We start from the raw sequence: 23034 nt of genomic DNA, 5'->3' as shown, positions 1-23034 counted from the left end.
AAGAGAAAGATACACCCCAGCATCGTGATATGATATTACTAGTATGTATATCTAGTTCTATCACAATGGCAACCGACACATGAATGCTTCAAATAAACACAAGTTGTCTCTCTGCCATGCTACGGGATGGGTATAATGGGTTTGATTTTCTTGCAAAATATAAAAAAAATATAATGGGGTGATCGAGTCTTTATTATAAAGTCTGAAATATTTACATGAAAACGAATCTCAGTAAAGACAACACATCCGATAGTCATTTAGATTTCACTAATCATTTTTTTAAATCAAAGTAAAGAATAATTTGCCATGTTTCTAATTAGCAATTGAATTGATTTTTTCATTATTTGTCTCGAATAGCAATACAGTTTACGTGCAACAAAACACGTGTTGTCCTACTTTACATATACCCTCTAGTCATACAGAAAATGCGTCATCACATTGCACGAACACTTTCGGTGTATTTGGTGACCATCTTGTCTTGTTAGATCATGATATATGTACGCCATTTTTTATGTTTCAGTAACCATGGCTTGTTTTCTTGTTTTCAGGGCAAGAAATGGTGTGAGAACGATGAGGGGGAGTGCTAGTGTAGATTCCTTGACCAATATGTGTAAGGTACTATCGATTGACGAACGAACATTATTAGACATTCGCCAACGACGATCTCTGACACCACGTAGTAACAGCTACCCATCGCCACCACCGACACCAACGGAATTAAGTCCCCAGTTAAAACAAGATCCAAAACTACGGGAATTAGCCCAAGGACTTGATAAAATTTTCTCCAACAACAATAATAATAATGTCAAAGAGAGTGTCAACAACAATAGCAAGAACAGAAATCAGTGTTATCCCAATGCCAGGTCATTTCGTCGACAGAATACGAAGTGACGTTTTACATGCCCCTTGTAGGGGTGTTCCATAAATAAGTGATCTAGGCTATCTTGAGCCTGGCACTAACTTTCATTGCCGTGTGTATTTGACCTGATTTATTTGCAGTTAATCTTTTTCTGTCTGCCAGTTCTCTAAGATACAAGAGTTCCATTGATATTATGTAGATAGCCATGTGTATAACAAACACTTGAATTACAAGTATAGAACAGCAGTACAACTATTGTCATTCTTACTAAAATCATGATTACTGTCTCCAAATTGCCTTTTGTTCTAATTTTACACACTTAATCATACTGAGCAAATACGATATCATAACATTTTGACAGAATACTTAGTAAGCTACATGTTACATATAAACAAACATCGACGAAAAGAAATCTTAGTGCCAATCCGTCCGCCATATTTATCTAAAGTTAAATAATTTACAATTATACAGTATCAAACTTATTACATGTATTTGCTCTGAAAGAGCGATCACGGAGAAAGGATAGATGAAGAGGGGGAGATACTGAGAGAGAGAGAGAGAGAGAGAGAGAGAGAGAGAGAGAGAGAGAGAGAGAGAGTGTGTGTGTATGTGTGTGTGTATGTATGTGTGTGTGAGTGTGTGTATGTGTGTGAGTGAATGTGTGTGTGTGTGTGTGAGTGTGTGTATATGTGTGTGAGTGTATGTGTGTGTGTGTGTGTGTGTGTGTGTGTGTGTACAAGCAAGGATTTCTGCAAACATAACTTGCAGTTGTACATTTTTTATAGCGCAAAAACACTACCATGAAGAGAAACATAGGCATTACAAGGGTCACTCGCCCTTTAAAAACAGACGTGGGGTAAAATCTACCCTTCTATTGTATATAGCATCTATCATTGGAAATGTTTATTTACCTGCAATTTGATGAAATAAAATTTATCTTGAGAAAAGAAGTATTACCCGGCTACAAGTTTGTTGTCTAGAATTTGTATACAGAAAAAGAACAAACCAATATAATTTCACAATTTGAAAGTCAACGCAACTTATAAGTTATACATATAAACATGTAATAATGAGCCTCTGAGGCCAGGTGTATCAAAAAAGGCCCGAAATGTAATAATTGTATTTTTCGAGTGTACATCACGAGGCAGCTGATATATTTTTGTTCAAATGATTTTCTCTAATTTTGAATCCATTTTGTATAAATTTGCTTATTTCGACTAATGTATGTTTTTCTTATATTTTAAGAATATGTATGAGATTGTCATTATCCGTGCTTGTACTAGGACATATATTTAATTTGTTAAAAAGTTCTTTCCTTTCATTTTGATATCCTGTACAGTATACTAATAGAAAATACTCCTCGTCTTCTATTTCACCATGCATGTTTACATACAGGACATATCCTGCTTGATAAATGGTGTCAGTTTCTATATGTAAAATGTGTACACTTATTCTAAATTGTGTCATTGCTGATCTGTATTGTGGGTTTTTAATGTCTTCTAAATAGTTTTCAAAGTTCATATCCGTTTTAATGTGTCTATATGTACGTAGTTTATTTTTATGTTGCTTGTCCTTGTTGTCCTTCATTGTTTCCGTCAGCTTCAACTTTTCTTTAAATCTAACAATTAGGTTTTCACTGTTGGAATAGTTTGGTTCAGCTGTCCACACCTTATCCATGCTCAAAGGTTTTAATATTTGCTTCACGCCTGTGGCCATGATTGTATTCTGGTGGACTCCAAATTTATGCTCAGAGGGTAAGCTTCCTTAGTTAGAGTAGTTTCTGCTTTCTGTGAGATCTTATAAACCAATATTTGAACGCTTGTCAGGCTAGATACTAAGAGGGGATAACGACCTAATTCCATTAGGCAAGCTGTAATGGAGCTTTACAGTTTACATTTAGGCCAGAAAAAAAAGCATAACCTGACACATTGGGTAGGTAGGTCGATTTTTTTAATTTTTTTTAACAAAGGATGTAAAAACAAACCACATGTAATGATGGCAAAACATTTGAAGTTGAGTTTACATTGTACTTATTCATTCAGTTTGATTTTATCTCTTGCAATTTGTCTGTATGGCAATTGATTTCCATCAGCTCTAGTTAGGAAATGTGCACAATTTACGGTTAAACAAATTTTGTAGCTCCTCTCAAAATATGTTAAGACCCGCTAAATGAAACTCCAGAATTATTTTAGCCACTCCTTCTGTCACCTACACTATAGAGGAGATATAAAATTGTATATGGTAGCACAGGTACAATTATGCATTAAAAATAAGTGATAATCAACTACAATAACAGTCCAAATGATATTACTTGACAAAGGATGTGCATTTCACATGGATACTTGTAAGGAGATGTCTCATAATTAGCTCTGACCTATGAAGGGAGGTACTTAGTCAGCCACCTTCCATCTTGTTTTGGGAGAAAGACAATTATTACCGTGATTGCTACTGATTAGAAGTATTAGCACACTTGATGGCATTAAAGGGTTTCCATTGACACACGCCACGTTTTATAGGATGTGACGTCATCAGGGTGAGTTCTGTCAGTAGTGAGTGATGGTTAAACTATTCCAGTAAGTGTATTACTAAAAGTACAGTTTGATATGCAGAAAACAACCCACCCTAATACATTTGTATTGTCTCGCCATCCACACTAAATAAAACATTCTCATCCTAATACATTTGTATTGTCTCGCCATCCACACTATATAAAACATTCTCATCCTAATACATTTGTATTGCCTCTCCATCCACACTACATAAAACGTTCTCACATTACACGTATTTTACCTTCCTTAAATTTAATTACAAAACTTTATTACTTCAATATTTTGAGCTACCACAAACCAGTTACTATACTTTAAGACTGTCTTATATGAATAAAAACAAAAGGAAATACAATTTTTAACTTGAAAATAAGAAAGTACTAAAGTATAGTCCCATAAAACAAACATGATATGTACATGTACACGCCATATAAAACACTTGAACAATTATTTGTCATTTAATAAGGCTTACAGTCAGAGCACATACAATAAAGCGCACGTGTCGATACTTTTCAAGATTCTGTACACAACCAAATTTGATAAAATGCATATAAAAAAAATGTAAGTTTCACAATAAAAATGTGATTGCAATTGTACATAATTCGGTATATTTCATAAAAGCAAGGACAAGCTTTCTTGTCCGTGATAAAAGTGAGCAAAACATGCCCTACTCCGGAACATCGCCCTCATGCACACCATAATCGAATTACTTTGTTTTAAAATCCCAAGAGTGGGGTGATGAACGTCGGTGGCGTATTTCAGATTACCAGTACAATGTATTTCTTCACGCTCCCTGGTACCATAGACCCGCACCCACCGGAAGGGTCTATGCTGATACCGAGTCTTTTAAATATTTCAGATTATATTATTTTAAAAACGCTGCGAGTATATTCTCCTTTCACCTTTTTATAATCGTGAGTTTGATTTAATTGTTAGTATGAATATTGACAGCTAAATTTTAGCGTAGATGCATATCAATCAAATTTTGACGACTTTTAAATTGTCCCCATATTTGTGGATTTTCATTAGTTTCTGTGTCATGGTCTCTATTATTCGATCTGTAATTATATCCATTTCTTTGTGGTCCCGTTGTCCCGTTTTGACATTCCCCCGTACCATTGGCATGGCTGCGATTGTGTCTGGATCTGCCATGTGAAGACTGTTCGCTAGTCATTTGTTCACACCTGTTGATAAATAAATACACATGTAGTGAAAATAATGTCATCATACAATAATAAATAAACTAATGAATAAATAAATAAATAAAGTAAGTAATACTTCCTACAAGATGGTTGGATGGTAGACTCTCTCGGAGCATCGCTAGCTAACACTACAGAAAGGGTTGTTTTGTATGTACAGCATAATTGGACTCGAATATCCTTGTACCCTGCCTTAGACTACATTGGGCGAGCTATTCGTTGACGCAGCAACGTAAAATGTGAAACTGTTAGTGTCCACTTTTTACTGCGAAACTGTGCTTAATATGACGTTCACTTTTATTATTCCTATAATAGGATTTGAATACTAGCAGAACACATGGTAGGATAGATCATTTTGACTACATCGTCCATGTTTGCTAGCAAATAATGATACTTCTTGCGGAGATCGCTAGTCCGTAAACAAACAACAGATCTAGAATGATAGGTTTAGATGAGATCGCCATTTGTCATTATTTACAAACATAAAGAAAGATTTGCCGAGATCGCCCAGTCTGTAAACAGTACTAAATGGGTCAGAAAGAACGGTGTTGCTGATATCGATCGTCGGGTCTGTAAACAAACAACACCGTTTTGCCATGATCACCTGTTTCTGTAAACATACTAATCTACGAGTGCAAATATTGGCTTTATCAGTTTCAACTTGCTATATGTATAATATTATGATTTTATTAAAGAATTTATCAATCGAGTTGGAAAAACAGCTTGGCTTCCTGACTAGTTTAGCGCAACCTTTTCATGGATTAACATGTAAAATGTTACCGGAATTCATTAATCTATATATACGAAATGAAAGCAAATACAACAAAACCCATTGTAGTGTGTATTTGCTTACATTTATACCTAGACGTACGTTGGATTCATGAACTACCAATACTGCACAATATTTTTTTAAATGCCGAGTCAACATAGCCTTGAGATCTGGCTGTATGTACATGACTTGAAAATGTCAACTTGGCGCCAATATTACCAGAAAGGCAAGTATTTGGGCTAATTGAATATCTCTAAGTTAGTTATCCCAAAGAACAGACAAGTAACAAAAGTACCCGAAGATGGTCTTCGGTAGTCTTGCTGCTAGACGTTCGGGCTTTCTTTCGATACTATAAGCGAACGAAGTTCGCAGTGAGGGCTTGCCCGAACTCGGATGTTCCATCCTCGATACCGATGTTCGGGCGTGTGTCGTATCATATCGGAAGAACATCCGAGGTCTAGCAGATAGACTAGGACTTTGGTAGTTTTTGACGTAACTTTCGAAGCGCAAGAGACCCTTATAGCGTACCCGAGGCAAGGATCAGCTGATAATCCCCAATTAACACCCAAGAACAATACCTGTTTCAAATCTGTGTGTTACTTGTCTGTACCCAGGGTTATTACCTCATTTTACAACATACTATAACATTGACATTGACAGCCTAGCTCAGACTTCTTGGTTTCCGTTATTAGCACACACACATTGCACTGTAATTATTGTTCTTTCATCATTTGCTGTGATTAAAATAATCTTATTGACAAATAATTTGATTGGGAAAGACTTGAAAACTTCGTGGATTATGATCATTTGTATATTGCGGTCTCTGCAATGAGTTAGCTCAGCGCTCATACATGCGCAGTTGTAGTACTTCTTGCAAATCACAATCTATTGTGTAAATATATTAAAAAAGATACCTCCCTTTTCGTGCAAACACCGGTGACGGTATTTTTTGGAATATTCCTAAATACCCATACCGTCATTATTTTGTATCATGACCATCCTTGAATAAAATATTAGTTCACGGGAGACTGTGTTGCAAATGAAGTTGGGATTCGATTCTGACACTGTCATGTGCACTGTCTGGCCGATGTCAGAATCGAGTCGGGGCCCGACTTACTCCATCTGCAAGCAAGATTATACTGTATGTGTCATGTTAGGAGCACGGGTCGTGACTCAGTCGAAAAGATAACACTATGGATGAATACCACGGACGGTCGACGACTCAGGCTATTGCTAATCACAACTGATAACAATCATGTCCCTTACAATACTGCACGTAGTTGTATTATTCAAGCAATAGACGATATTGCTGACATCTCCTATGATGTACAATGTGGTAATATACGACAATAATGTGTATTTTATTTAATACAATAAGCTCCAGCCCTACACCTATCAGAAATGGAATGAACCCACAGTACCATAAATGCCTTCGACTGGAACATGTAAAGAAATATTTTAAAACTACTAGATAACACATGGGTTGCACATACATAACTATTGTACATACTGACCTTTCGCACTTTTCTTTGTTGTCCGTAGGCAGACGCATGATTACTTTGTACACAGGTCAGAGACGGGTGAAAAAAACAACTTCAGAATTGCGTTTTGCGGGTGCTTCTCTCGAAGTCAAATGCGTGTCGTAAATCGTCAGCGAGGACAAGTTTGGAATCTGAAAAACACAGGATTACCTTGCAATAAATGCACCTTGCGTGGCTCAAATAACAACAACATTTCTCACAATGATTACGTGACGTCATACGTTGTAAATTTAAATATAAAAGACAATATAGGAATATACACAGTCTCTGTAGACTGTAATGACGTCATCGGCCCGGATTAGACCGCGCCAACAACGGCTGATCTGTCAGTCTAATTGTCTCTTGCCAGCTTCACGAATGGTCATAAATACAAAATACTGGCGTTATTAGGTATTTACGAATATTCAAATAATACCGTCACCAGTGATTGCATACTACATTCTATTCTAGGATGATTATAATGTAAAATAATGACGTTATTAGGTTATCATCCTGGAATAGAATATTAGCTCACAAGTGACTGTGGTTTCGTATGATTGATTCAGTAACATTGTACGACCAAACGAGAATGGCCTACACAACCCATCCGGGAAGGTCGTTGTAAAATGGATTATAGAAAGGTCATCCCAGGGTCATCAATAAATATTGTTCGAAATACGACTAAACATTCGATTCCGTATCAAATGATTGTCAATGTTATGTCTTTTCATTTTTAGTGGACTTTATTTCTTATTCAACGAGTAGCAGTCCCAGATAGTGGTTAACTCGGTAGAGCGATGAGCTTCTTATTATAGACCTGGTTACACGATTGAGACGGAATATTTAACTTTTACAAGAATATAAGGGCGGCGTCATAACTATACCCACAATTATGACGCTCAGAATGTATCAATCGACGGAAATAAGCCAATCATATACAATGTGAATGCATGTTGGTGCCTGTTTTGCCATTTAAATATATACAGCTACGTTATAAGCTTTTATAACACAGCATTTACATTTAGGTTACAGCTAACACAAATGAGGGTTGTGAAATGTACACGAATATTTACAATATATGTACATGAGTCAGTATATCTCGGTAACGAAACAGTTGAATCCATACGCCCCCTTCCATATTACTGTAAACCTAGATATTTTCACTACCACAAAATTTTGCGATATTAGTTATTACAGTCTTCAGCTAGATCTCAAAGACTAATTTTAACTAACTGGTACATTGTGTTCATGTGCCAGCAGGAATTTTAGTCACTGCTTATTTTTGCGTTTTTGTTTTCCAGCGAAATTACGTTGTACGTAGCAAAAATAAATCTTCAGCGAAGATTTCCAGGTTTCCAGATTTATTGCTATCGTCCCGAGAACTTCGATGCAAATTATTAATGATGAGAGATGTTCAAATGATAGGGGGGGCTCAGCTTTTCCCCATTGGAATACCCCCTCCTAAAATCAACAGTGTTGACTTGGATTTAACTCATACCATTTTACCATAGAAAAAGTCGTTGAACCCGTTTAATATAGTCAGTGAAAGTAGGTTATCATCTTTGTAAATGGATATATGGAGATACCATTGTATGTTAATCAGTTGTCCGCATGAAAAGACTGACTGCAAAACAACATATACACTGAACTATACATAAATACGGCTAGACCGATTTTGACAGTAAATATCAGATCGTTGTTGGTTGTTGCGTCAGCCACATATTTCCAATAATACGCTTTTATTTGCTATATAGTATATATCTCCCTTCGTCACAAATGACTCAATTTTTCTATCTGTTACATACGCGACTACGTCGATCACTGTGGCCAAATTCTATCGTTTCAAACCTGATATCAGATTCATCATAGACTCTACTTTTCGTGCAGGGTGTATGGATTTATTACATGTAAAGTGAAAGGTTGCTACTTCCTGAAAGGGTCATATTACGTAATAGTGTTACGTAACTTTGACTTCGTGTAAAACAACTGCCACACATAATATTCCTCTTCTCTTGCCTTGGCGGTTACTGTACAAAACGCCAGATGTGGCTATACACGTACAGTTCGTCATGCAGTTATAATTCTGAGTAGCCTGGCAACATTTCTTTATGTGCTTTTTGATGTCTGTATGCTGAAAAATATATTGGAAGAATGGAAGAACTAAATTAGATTCACGCACCTACCCGTTGCCTTGTTCGTCGATAATGAAAGTGATATGATTTCACTGGTTACATCACCTGAAACCTACACGAAATGTCTATGTCAAAGCACAGACCACACGTCGAAAGCGTGACAATACTGTTTTTGTAATTGGCCGTATGTGAGTAACTCGTGTCTACTTGATATGCAAATTACATACGGCCTAGCCAAATCTGGCTGGCTCAACGCTTGGAGTAATTATACTGTATAATTACTCCAAGCTCAACGTAATTACAATGTACTCTTTGGGGTAACAGACAGTGTAGGCTTGGGTTCGTTTAGCTGCAATAAATGTAGCGTCTTGCTGCGGTTTTGAGGGTTTTTTGTCTGTTTTGGTGACTTTTTAAGTTTTAGTGTTTAGTAATTGTAACGTGTCGTATAGGAACTAGACTAGTTACATGTAAATTACATATATATACTCGATCTTGTATGTACTGGGTGCCTTCAAGAGTGAAAACGTTTTGCCAACTGCAGAATGTTGCACATGAAAAACAAAAATGATGGCAGACGCTCATATGGGAAAGTAGTCGCATTTCATGCAGTTTCAGTATTTATTGATAACACAGGATGGTTTGCACAACTAAAATATACCATTGCAATATGTTTAGAACAAGAATGTATGACAATGGCTTGGTAAGTGGAGTGGCAAAAACGTCTTGGGATGTTAGTCATCCCTGAAGATAAATAATGATCTAGTAGGTGACTCTGTTAAATTTCACGACTGGAAATCTGTCACCCTAAGGGAGCCGTCATTATTTATGACCTGGGGGGGTCGGAGGAATATTGGAGGGGGGGGGTCACTCAAAAACTGGGGAGTGAAAGGGGGTTACTCAAAAACTGGAAGTGAAAGGGGGGGGGGCTACTCAAAACTTTTGCTAACACTGAAGTATAGAACACACGTATGGATACACGATTATGCAAGTTATTTATTAACACGATGTTTTTTCTGTTAGAATTTTTCAGTGCATTTTGCATATACATAACCCCTATGAAAATGCATACACATTCGTCATATACATGTAGTTTCTGAAGCCATTACAATAGACCTTAACAATCTGTAACACAAATTGGTCAAACCGTTACTAGTACATTGAATTCCGGTACATGAAAACAAATAATTAATTCACTAAAGTAGTAAGGAATAACCTGGATAAAGAAATAAACAGCTGAAGCCACACAGGAGGACAAAGTCTGACCAAATAGGATCAACTCATCTAGAATATCACGGTGTAGATTATACATGTATGTCAGTCAGTGAAAGCATACCAGATACTGGGATAATATTGTAACTTGGTGAGCTGAAAATAAATCCCTGACAGGTATCATTGCACAGATATTTATAACTGGTATTACTATTAAATACATGTTGAAAACAAAGAATATGGTAATATATAGCTAACTTTTCATTGCACAGATACTAGTACATGGCGTTCTGTTACATGAAATGAATATACATTAAGTATACTATAATTTTTCCTAATTTTAAATGGTATGGCATGCAACTTCACTTTGACAATTTTTCTCAGTGTTAGTATACTGAATTAAAATTTCAATTGTGATCAGGAGGGGGTATTGTTATCACCTTGACATGTTAAAATAATACCAGATAACACTTTTTTAGTTTTAGTCCTTGAATTTCAAACATTTCTAGGGGCTCAAGGGGACGCCCCTGTATCTACCCTCACACAACTCCCTTTCACATTGATTCAAATTTTATGTAGTATTATTACTACCTTGACATGTTAAAATAGCACCAGAAAGCATTCTTTTAGTCCTTGAATTTTAAAAATGTCCAGGGTCGGGAACCCCCCCCCCCCGTACCCACCCCACTTGCCTCCCATAAACTTTTATTCAACTTATACGTCAAGTGAATAAAAAAAATACACACATATACGTTAGATATATATTAAATCGTACTGTTGATATACTTGCATATAAGTTAGTACTGCTAATAGACTTGCATATAAGGTAGATATAATCGTACTGCTAATAGACTTGCTGAAGTCTATTTTCAATCTTTATTTGAATAAATATTTGAAACACAAATGTTTTCTTTTTCTTTTGTGTGAAATACTTGTGCACCTGAGTGATTGATTACGACTTGCGAATGGCCCTTCACCCTTGGGAGGCTACTAGTAACCGGGTAAAATAAACAATAAAAGTTGACTTCACAAAATTTGAAATAAATACCAAATTCAAAACATTTGAAGGTTATGAGACAAAAAAATATCTCAAGGGACTGGTGCTAGCCCGGGGTGCCAGTCTATTATCTCTGACAAAACGAATGCATTGTCACTAAATAGACAAACTCTAGGTGGCGCTAGTCAAAATTTAGCTTTATAAATGTTTGATGATCGACAAAGTTACGGGGGCCGCCGTGTCCGGTAATACGATGGCATCCAAGTCCCATTTTTATAGTCAAATTCTCTATTTTTAACAGAACGTGAGAAAAAAATGTACCTGTCAGTTTTTAGGCGCACATGCCATGGATGGATACTCTCATAAAATTAGTAGAGGGTCTGAAGCGTTACATTTCCACGAATTTCTGTCTGCAACCTATAGAAAAAATTAATAAAGATTCCAGACATGTAACATGATTATATTTTGTGTATAGTTTGAAATGTGATCGAATTTCCTTTGTGTTTCAGTATGTTCTTGCTCAGTACAGTCTATAAAACAAGAATAGGGTAAAATGTGACATGAACAGTAAACACAATACTTCATTACTACCACAATCATTGGTACATCCGGGCAAGTTAAATTAACAATTTTAAGTTGTAATAAAGGTAATTTAAAGTGGACTAATTGTCAATTTTTCTATCGACGCACCGACTTTGCTTCAATTTGTCAGAGAATGGCGTCATCAGTGGTCATAAATAACGTGGTGTTGCCTTTCGTTTTCGTTAATTAATCTAACCACAGACAAGTTTCTTACTTGTCTGTGATCTAACACAATAAATGTGACCGTCTGTAAGATACCTTTCGTTCAAAAACTTTAATTACGAATGCGAATACAAATAAGGAATTTTAATTCCTTTGATATAATTGTTGCTATTGCTTACCCATGTTTCGTCTTTGTTTAACACAATCACAACAATGTTATCACAACGAATTTAGCTTTATTTTGTGCATGTAAGCTCAGACTACTAACGTTAGGCATTTATATCATGTGTTTGTGTCATCAATCAGTTAAATCAACATATATGATATCGACAAGGAAGCACAAATGTATGGTATTAGACATAAGCAAACTTTATTCGTTTAGTTATATGCTACAAGTTTGTCATGACAAATTACATTTCAGACGAACTTCTGGCTTGGTTCATTTTTGTGAATATCAGAGTATCAAAAGAATCACAACTCATTGTTTAGTCTAAATGTTCCTGAGAAATAAACAGCTCATTTCGAGTGACTATATTGGTTTTCTTTGCGTTCCTTCACGCACCACTCAGAAGATTTGTAGGTGTTAAAGAACCACGTCAATAACTCATATCGAAAACTATTCTGAGTGGGCTACTGTGAGGAATAAATACAAAGAATGCCAAGTTGGAAAATCTACGTGTAATGTCTGGCCAACATGACGTACAGTACAGGGGATTATAATATTCAAATCTGCGGGTTGTAATCCGCGTATGGCAGATCATACCATAGACCCTCCACCAGCGGAGGGACAATGGACAGATTCACATTTACGAATATCTAAATTACTGCAGGTTGTAAAGCTAAGTTGAATGACCACATTCCTGAAAAATACAAAGTCACTAGTTAACAACAGTATTTCAGTTTTTCAGGTACCGAAAACAGTGTAAACTTTCAGTCGTTATCCCATTGGACAGTGGCCTTTAGACGGCAGTAAATAATACGCTTCGGAAGAACACCAACATCTCATTAGACCACTATCCATGCAAAGAACACTCGTAGTGTAAGATCAAACCTATCATGCACACTAGCTGTTTTCTAGATCTGCCTATCTTTTGCCGACGGTCAGCGAACTTTGAGTCATAACCCTATTTAGTATTTTTACCAAGCTGCCTTACTTCCTTGAAGAAATGATGCCGTCACAAGTTTCTTTTAAATGAATAGAACGCCTGTCATAATACACAAGTTTTGTTCATTGTCGTTGTACTGTTTGATTGCTTATTTCTTTTGTGGTCATTATTATTATAGCTTATTATAGCTTACCACCACAACTGATCAAACTAATATAACTATAAGACACTTTATTCATCTGTGACTGCAATGTATATGTTTCCACTATCATAAATCTTTCATCCAACCACACGTTTTTACTTTATAATGGACTCGGCGTTTGGAGAACAACATACCCGTAACATTTCTTTAGCACGATCAGAGCATATTCCAATAACTTGTTCAGCCAGTTGCAAATCATTCATATAAATAAACTACACAAACTTCAAATTCAAATTTGCATCTGTATGTGTGATGTAATATACAACAATTTACACCTTTCCCATCTCATTCATATATTACACAACTCCTTTTTCAAGTACACATTTAGTACAATGCAACAATTTAACGGTAATATCTATTTATTCCGAAACTTAATACATCTGTTGGTAAATTTGCAATCGCTTATTACTGTAAGGCTGTACCTGACTGTTGTCCTTTTTAAGAAGGCACAGCAGTTTGACCTACTTCCATAAAAGTTTGGCAATAGTTACGTTGGTCTTCGTAACGAACGTGTAAGTACAGTATACGGTTTGACCTGCTTCCATATAAGTAGGGATAGTAGCGTTTGTCTTCGAGTGTCGACATGTACGCACACTCGTTTTTCAGATCTATGGGATGTGTTTTAAATAACATGACCCAGGACTGAACTCATCTTTACAGATATACACATCATCGCCGTTGTCGCCACCGTCGCAGCCGCCGCTGCCACCACCACCACCACCACCACCACCACCACCACCACCACCACCACCACCACCACCACCACCACCACCACCACCACCACCACCACCACAATCATCATCATCATTATCATCATCATCATCATCATCATCATCATCATCATCATCATCATCATCATCATCATCATCATCATCATCATCATCATCATCATCATCATCATCATCATCATCATCATCATCATCATCATTACCACCACCACCACCACCACCACCACCACCACCACCACCACCACTACCATATAGATAAAGATGGTCTGTTTTGGTACAGCCTTGTCCAAATTTATAAATAACATTACATCTTCATGGCTGCCAAGTTATGGGACCACGGCAAGGCTATATTTTATCATTGGACTCACAGTCGCTTGTAAACTGTTGTTCCTTTCCTAAATGGTTTTATTCTTGTCTATGACGGTCCTAATACAGAACAATGACGTTATTATAGGGATTGGCGATATTCTTATAAAATCGGTAGCGATGTCATACCCCCCTACACACATACAACACGTGTGTAGGGGGGTATGACATCGCTACCGATTTTATAAGAATGTCGCCAATCCCTATAATAACGTCATTGTTCTGTATTAGGACCGTCATAGACAAGAATAAAACCATTTAGGAAAGGAATAACAGTTTACAAGCGACTGTGATTGGACTTCGTTATTTCCCAGCGACTGCCTTCGACCTGAGACTCTTTGAAGGCGCTTTTATAAAGGTACAATTTTGTATATCTATAGCGTTTTGTTTTGCAAACAGGTTAAATGTAAATTTTTATCGAATTCGTATGGAATGTACACAGTAGTTATTAAGCAACAGGTAGGTGTCCGTTTCCCGGCTATCCAACAAAATAGGGAGATGATAAGAACATGAGGGCCTTCTTGACCTTTGAACCGAGTGGAAATATATACAATCTCATCAGAGAATAGCCATCCAGGGCCATCCATCAGTTTGAATACTGTATGTCGAGATTAACGAGGAAAAAATGAACGCTACTAGTACTCCACTGTACTCGAGTTAACTAAACAAACGTTTCAATGTAAGGTCTAGTATGTATTATATACTCAATATACTGTCCATGATATAACTGCACTCCATTTTGAAGTGACTCGCGATCGATTTGTTTATTTGCCATTTTGTGTGGGTGACCCGAAAACGAGTGACGAACAACACGAATGACAGAAAACGAATGACACCATTTACTGTATGTAATCAGTGGAAAGACACCGTTCTCTAAGTATAGTAAGTTGAATGACACGCTGTACAGTATCAAAAAAGTGGAGTGACAGCCGCCACTCTATAGCATAAGTGGAATGACAGCAATTTCAATACTTTGAAACAGAAATGACAGTGACTGTGTAAACAGTGGAATAACGCCCATTTCTACACTTAGTAAGTTAATTGTATTACACACTCTACACTATCAAAAAAGTGGACAGCCGCCACTCGAAAACATCAAATGGAATGACAGTCGCCACTCTATAGCATAAGTAGAATGACAGCCGCCACTCTATAGTATAGGTAGAATGACAACCGCCACCCTATAGCATCAGTGGAATGACAGTCGCCACTCTATAGTATAAGTAGAATGACAACCGCCACCCTATAGCATCAGTGGAATGACAGCCGCGACTCTATAGCATAAGTAGAATGACAGCCGCCACTCTATAGCATAAGTAGAATGACAGCCGCGACTCTATAGCATCAGTGGAATGACAACCGCCACTCTATAGTATAGGTAGAATGATAACTGCCACCCTATAGCATCAGTGGAATGACAGCCGCCATTCAAGTGGAATGACAGCCGCGACTCTGTAGCATAAGTAGAATGCCAGCAATACAAATGCTTTGAAACACAGTTTTTAATAATGTAGAAGTGTCATTCAACATACTAAACATAGAAAAGGGTGTCATTCCGCTGTTTAGCATCCACCCAAGTGCCCGTTAAATGTTAATCCCTGGACTGTTTCATATACTTACATACTGTAAATTATTACATATGTACCATTCCTTTATCAAAGCACTGGGATATTTGCCTTAACACCACTTATGCTAGAGAGTGGCGGTTGTCATTTCACTTCTTTTAATAGTGTACGTAGAGGGTGTACTGTAAATGGCGTCATTCGTTTTTTGTAATTCGTTTTATGTGTAATGTTTTTATTTAGTGATTAGTGTGAAATTGTTGAATACGAGTTTTTGTGGATTTGCTAAAACTAAATCTGTTCGGTTAGAGTAAGTGGAAAATACCTTTCTATAAGGGTTGTTCACTAGACGAGTAGTGACAAATCCCCTTAGGTCACTCTTATTTCCCAACGAAGAAAAATATTGGGAATAACATAACATCTAATTGTACCAGGACTATCAGGCCATTAGTGAGATTTGTCTTACATTGTAATTCGGCGTGATCCGTTTGACCTCTGTCTATCTTATATTGACATTGCAAGATCTATATGTAACACCTGCAATATGATAGAAGATGAAATACACTTCATCACAATATGCAACAACTATAACATTGACAGACAACGCATGTATACCAGACTAAGTGCAATCAGTGGTCTAGGCAATTTCAAAGAACTAGACAATGAAACAAAATGTATTACTCTTTTTAACTCTGATCAAAGACACATAATTATGGCGCTGACAACTTTCATAAAATCAGTGCTTATCAAAAGGGAAGACATTCAGAGTTAAAAGATATTATATATTACATTTATCTAACGTGAAGTTTTAACTTTCGTATAATCCTTACTTTATTATTTTTGTTAACTATTGTTACTGTAGTTGATATATTTACTAGTTTGTTTTTGAACCAAGCACTTATTGCAGAAAATCGAATGAAGGAATGGAGTTTTCTTAACGGATGCAATAAAGATTCTATTCTATTCTATTCTATTCTATTCTATTCTATTCTATTCTATTCTATTCTATTCTATTCTATTCTATCCTATCCTATCCTATTCTATCCTACATGTATTCTATTTTATTCTATATCTGCTGAAACTATTATGCCATGGATTTTAAATTAATCTTACGAGAAAGTAACAGACAATTTCAGAATATTCACTTATAGTTTCTTATCATGTTTATTGAACCTGGAACGACTCTCTTGCTTCTTCAAATGCAATTCTCGAAATAGAACGAAAGCGTCCTCTCCGAAATAGCGCACGATCGATTGGGAGTTCCATGTGCCATTTGTATGTACGCTCCAAAACAGTATCAACTTATCAATTGATTATGATGTCATAACGCGATTGTCCAATCAGTGGCAGTTTCTCTGAATACGAAATGAGGTGATTATGAACCAGCAGAGTGTGTGTGTGTGTAGGATATAGAAACGATCCGACCCAGCGTATCGTACTTTCGTCAGGGCCGTCTGCTTGATCAGATATACACGTACACATACATACATATCACATTTTCGTCAAGGCTTCTTGCAAACAGCATTCTGATGCACGTCGCAGTTGGCGTATACGGCTTCGGCCGATAACTAGACAGACTAAAAACAGTGGATAGCGACCGAAGGGGAAGACCGCATATTGACATTATATATTTTATACACCGCGATATATTCATCATATGATCCGCTGTGTATAACACTATGGGAGAGAAAAAGCTGACTCGCGAGGAAGTCGCTAAGTTTTTGGAAAGCGACCCACAGTTTGCTGAGGAATATTTCAGCACAAAAGCTACATCGCATATGGTTGACAAATGGATAACAAAACATGGAAAAGACGGCGCCTGGTCCTCAGATGCTACTTCTACTCCACTAGGGGACACCGAGAAAGGGGCTGCTATTTTGAAACATTTTCGGAAGTCTATGTCGGGAGCAGGAGGCTCCCTGAAGAGTCTCATCAGTGGCAGCCCCAAGCCGAAGACTTTGCGAAGAAGCAGGACCGTGCTAAAAGAAATGAACGAAAAGGAATTATTCATGGAACTGATCAGGGACATAGCGAACGAGCTTGACATCAGCACCCTTAGTCACAAAATCTTGATGAACGTAAGTTTCTTGACGAACGGCGACCGCTGCAGTTTGTTCCTCGTGAAGGGAGGAAAAGAAAACCGATTTCTTGTCTCCAAGTTATTCGATGTGAATGAAAATTCCACCCTTGAGGAATCGATTCATTCGCAAGAAGATGAGATCCGAATACCCATTGGAAAAGGCATCGTGGGCCACGTTGCTCTCACCAAGGAGACGGTGAACATCAAGAATGCATACGAGGTAAGGCTAAGTATAACCAAATCTTTTATCTCCACAGGGCAGCAGCGTACTAAACACAAGGGACCGTGCTTCGAACACCTGCCTCCCGTATACATCATTGTGTATACCAAGTATAAGAACTGCAGCTCCCATTGTCCGCGTGCCTGTTATATTTAAAACAACGCCAGTCCACATTGTATACTATTATAAGAATTGAATTTGAAGCTTGTCTGGTGGTTGTCATAATCGTTTGACACAACGCTAGGTCATTCGATGTTCACAAACCATGGCTTCCAATTCCCGGCCCGGCGTATTTCTTAGGTATAAGTTTACATCTTAAAATTTATACTGCTGCACGTTTGGAATTTTCTCCCAGGACGTAGAGAGACGCTGAACAGATCTTTACGTTTACTATAATATTATTAAGATTCCAATGAAATCCCATGCGAGTATGAAACCAATTTAATGTGTTGTAAAGTAGTAGCGATTCTGTGATAAACGCGGCCCTAACATACAAATAGTTACATATATATGAATAGCCTGTTTTGCAAACCCCAGAACGATAAACAGCTCAAAACAGAAATAGAAGTTGAAATAAAAAGCATAAACTACACTGCAATTTAATATTGCAGCTAATGTATACCAAGAGAGCAAACTTTAGTATCAAAACGCGCAATCGGTATTCTTTGGGTGTGGTGGAGTGTCTCTTTCTTTGCAATAAAGGTAATTTTTTGCGGTGACTTGTACATTTTTTAAAGTTTGGTCACGAACGATATATGATGTAAATACATCGCGTTGATCTTGACGATTGAATTGTTTACATTTAAATGTCTAACCTTGGAAATCTGATATACAATGTACTTTTTAAATAATCGGAGAAAATTCTGAACGCGGAGCTGTCATTTCACGTTGTAGTACCATAGCTAAATGCACGCTTGTCAAAACGTTTTTTTTTTTCCCAAAGTACATCACAATAATGCATTGGCACTGCAGTAGTAAAATCCCTCTAATCTGTCCAATGTCAGTCTTTGCTGGAGAAGCCCCATGTTCGGAATACAACATGAGACATAAAGGCCCTCTAAACTAGCGAGACAAACAAAAAGGCAAAGGTGATAACGGGACATATCTTTTGTCCTGTTTTAGAAAAGAGTACCCTAAAGGCTTTTGTCAGGTTGTATAAAAGGCTCAAATAAACATCCACAATTAAATTCGTTTTTGGCTATCGGCCCAAAAGTTGTGCGACCATTTCATGCACATGACACAAAGTCTGGAACTGAACAGCTAGCTAGACGACGTTGTTATGAAATGTGGTTCTGTGCATTATTTGCCTTTTCACAGTGATAATGATCGCGATACAAATAGAAGCCTTGTCTATGCTGAAACCAGCGTTTGCATTAATGTCAGTTTATGGCTTTAGCAATAAAACAAGTCCTCAATCATGACAGTTTCATCACTTCTTGAAGTCGATAAGGGTGTACATTAAAGTCCAATAAATTGTTTTATTTGTTGGTGTGGTGTGAACCAAAACCAGTAGCTGGAAACAATCAGACACGTTTACTATTCTTTGGAGTTCACAGAACGTAGCAAGATGGACAATAATTTCAATAAAGTATTCTCTCAGGTGTGGAAAGGAACTCCTCACTGTTGTGATTTTATGTATGAAAGAGGGAACCCAGTGGAAATGTTGATAAAAGAAATAAATAATCATTGAAACAGAAGCTACTCAAAACTAAACAGTGGTAGTAAGCCTATATTGGTTATTTCAAAAAATTCAACTATTAGTGTTTTTATTTCATGTCACAAAATAATGACAGGGTTTATTTCATGCTGTGCATTATTGTGTCTGCATCTCCTGAACACCACCATTAGCCTTAAGTATGTAAAAGTAAGAAAAGGAACAAAAAGAAGTTCTGATATTAAACACCAGCTGAATTTAAGGGTGTTCCTATTATCTTTGGTTGGGAATAGATACAGTTGTTGTGTACGTATGAGGATGATATGGTAAATACTATTTTATTGCCATTAAAGCAGAAAACATGACAGGTAATGTTTATAAAATCTGAAGGCTTGGGATACTCTAATCTATGATGAAAAGGACATCATAGCTTTGTCTTTTAATTTACATAGGCTAATTAGTACTATTGTAGATTTCAAACTCTAGTGTCCACTTTTCACTATAGGTAATTTCTTAAGACTGAAAATCCTTGAAAGCAAAAATTTTGCTGAATTAGGCATTTGGTCATGCAAAATTTAACACCCCCCCCCCCCCCCTTTCCCCTATTTTATTTGTAAATAGTGGCTTGTAGAATTAGAAGATTCAAACCATACGATAGGTATCATAATGCCATTTTGGTACATTCTTGCAAACCAAAGTTTATCTTTCTTCTGTGACACCTCTTTAGGGACAGTGTTGTAAAGGTGGTTGTGGTTCACAATGCTGAAACAAAATGATCACATAATCTTATCTTCTCTGTGAACAATAGAAAATGATACCAGATGGTGGTGTGTTCATTGTATTTAAACACTCACATTTTAAACCTAATTTTGATATCATTTTCATATGATGGTAACAACTCAGTATTTTCAGTCTGGTTTTTAGTTATTCTGAATATTCAATACAAAATATATACATTGAATCCTAAAAAATAAATAGTTTTAACATTGTCAAACTGTGTAGTATGCATTTCAATAAAATCAGAGAGTCGAGAATTTATGAGGTAAATTTAGTCTTTTTTATAAATTTTATTTTATTTTACACATGTTGTGTTGTTAAGTTGTCGGTTTACATGATATGCAACCTATAATTCGCCTGACCACTGATATATTCAGTCTGTGCATGTCTATAATGGTATGCTTTCAATTAAAACTACTCAACCATTTACAATCTAACTGTACTGCAGGTAGGTCATCCTCATTGTGTTTCACTTCACTGAGTTCTATGTGTACTGTATTTTTCATCAAACAATGATGACGCACAAACCACGAAAATCATTTCTGTCCTTTTTTGTTTTAATTGGCATTCATGGCTTGATATGATAATAGACACATAGATACGCTACATGGTTGTCAAGGGCTACCACGTTATTGAGATAATAAAATTTGTACATTTGCATCAGCTGTCCTCCGGTAATACTAAAGGTGTAAAATATATTGCTTTCAATGGCTTCTTTCACATCATTCAGTGTGGCAGAGTGGAAATCATACATTTTGAATTGTAAAGTTTAAACTATCACTGTTTCCATTTCTCATAAAATCCTCTCTTTGTTTGATTCTGATAATCATAAAGCAGGCTCTTTCTCTCCTGAGTTAGTCAAAATCGACACACTTACTGTGTAATGTTTATGTACAGAAATGTGAGTTAGTCAAAATAGACACACTCACTGTGTAATGTTTATGTACAGAAATGTGAGTTAGTCAAAATAGACACACTCACTGTGTAATGTTTATGTACAGAAATGTGAGTTAGTCAAAATCGACACACTTACTGTGTAATGTTTATGTACAGAAATGTGAGTTAGTCAAAATAGACACACTCACTGTGTAATGTTTATGTACAGAAATGTGAGTTAGTCAAAATAGACACACTCACTGTGTAATGTTTATGTACAGAAATGTGAGTTAGTCAAAATCGACACACTTACTGTGTAATGTTTATGTACAGAAATGTGAGTTAGTCAAAATAGACACACTGTGTAATGTTTATGTACAGAAATGTGAGTTAGTCAAAATAGACACACTGTGTAATGTTTATGTACAGAAATGTGAGTTAGTCAAAATAGACTCACTGTGTAATGTTTATGTACAGAAATGTGAATATCTGTAGTTATATTGATGGAGGGTACATTCCTGTACACTTCAGTGATTTGGCTAAGAATGTGACTTTTCTATTTTAGCTTATTTCTTCCTAAATATTTTTTGTACCAGAAAGGTCAGATGACAGTAACTTTGATTTGAGGCCTTCTTTGGTTGATGTTTTTGGTAGGGGCTGGAGCCTATAGGGTAACTAAGGTAACATATTAGGAAGACTGGTAAATACAGTATTAAATCATAGTGCTTGGTTCTTTGACTAATCCTGGAGAACTCAAGTAGATTTTTACCTGACTGTTAACATAAACACCAATAATAATGTGTTGTTATCTGATGACAATTTTTGTCACAAAATTTTATATTTACGATAGTATAAATGTAATCAAGCTTAACATACTTTCAACATTTCAGCTTCAAAAGTCCCTAAAATACATAACACACACCAATAAATAAAACATACTCTATACAGTTCACCGATTTACTTATTTTAATCAAGGTATGTCTAAAAAATCTCTAATTAATTATATAGTTACAGAATCTTCCATTCTGGAAGTGATTGCTTTGAAATTCTAAGACTATGATCCAAATAATTCTGGATAGCAATGGAAACAATAATTAAAAGATGACACAAGTACATATATTATACCAAGTTCACGGTCTTATTGTCACTTGATTATAGTTTGTTTGCTGTTCCACTGATGATGAACTATGAGGTAAGGTATTTATAGTTGCATATTATATTCCAGTGTCATTTTCCAGTCCATACATGTACACAGCTGTGATACCTCCAGCAGTACATGACTGTATGCTACATAATCCCTGTATGAATGGGTACATTTTTAAGATATCACTAGTAGTACTTCTGTAGTTGTAGACAGTAAAACTGGAAAAACTTCTTGTGGTTTGACAAAAATCTAAATGTTGCTACATTTCATCCTCTGACTCAACAGAAATCTTACTAATATTGCTACATGTTATTGTCTCTAAAAAAAATCTTATGAATGTTGCC

The 23034-nt window shown here is 36.4% G+C and overlaps 2 protein-coding genes and 1 long non-coding RNA gene across 10 annotated transcripts in view; 2 read left to right on the top strand and 1 right to left on the bottom strand.

Moving 5' to 3' along the window:
• Nucleotides 1-1284, top strand: part of LOC144446985 (uncharacterized) — a 5370-nt gene extending 4086 nt beyond the window's left edge. Inside the window, exon 2 of the mRNA XM_078136867.1 lies at nt 549-1284. Coding sequence (XP_077992993.1) covers nt 549-891 — 343 coding nt within the window. The 3' untranslated portion in view covers nt 892-1284. The remainder of the gene's footprint in view (nt 1-548) is intronic.
• Nucleotides 1285-3782: 2498 nt separating this feature from the next.
• LOC144446803 (uncharacterized) lies at nt 3783-9200 on the bottom strand. Of its 2 annotated transcripts, none has more exons than XR_013481978.1 (3): nt 9077-9200; nt 6888-7045; nt 3783-4589 (listed from the first exon to the last, which is right to left on the bottom strand). It is a non-coding gene; the product is annotated as an uncharacterized LOC144446803 (long non-coding RNA). The 2 variants fall into 2 exon arrangements; XR_013481977.1 differs by having other exon boundaries at nt 9073-9109.
• Nucleotides 9201-17357: 8157 nt separating this feature from the next.
• Nucleotides 17358-23034, top strand: part of LOC144446984 (cGMP-specific 3',5'-cyclic phosphodiesterase-like) — a 128394-nt gene continuing 122717 nt past the window's right edge. For all 7 annotated transcript variants that reach the window (XM_078136862.1, XM_078136860.1, XM_078136859.1 and 4 more), the window contains exon 1: nt 17358-18239. In XM_078136862.1, coding sequence (XP_077992988.1) covers nt 17619-18239 — 621 coding nt within the window. In that variant the 5' untranslated portion in view covers nt 17358-17618. The remainder of the gene's footprint in view (nt 18240-23034) is intronic.

Source organism: Glandiceps talaboti, chromosome 15, assembly GCF_964340395.1.
Source record: "Glandiceps talaboti chromosome 15, keGlaTala1.1, whole genome shotgun sequence".
Lineage (NCBI taxonomy): Eukaryota > Metazoa > Hemichordata > Enteropneusta > Spengelidae > Glandiceps > Glandiceps talaboti.
Note: the sequence above shows the minus strand (reverse complement) of the source record. Positions and strands in the feature narration are given on the sequence as shown.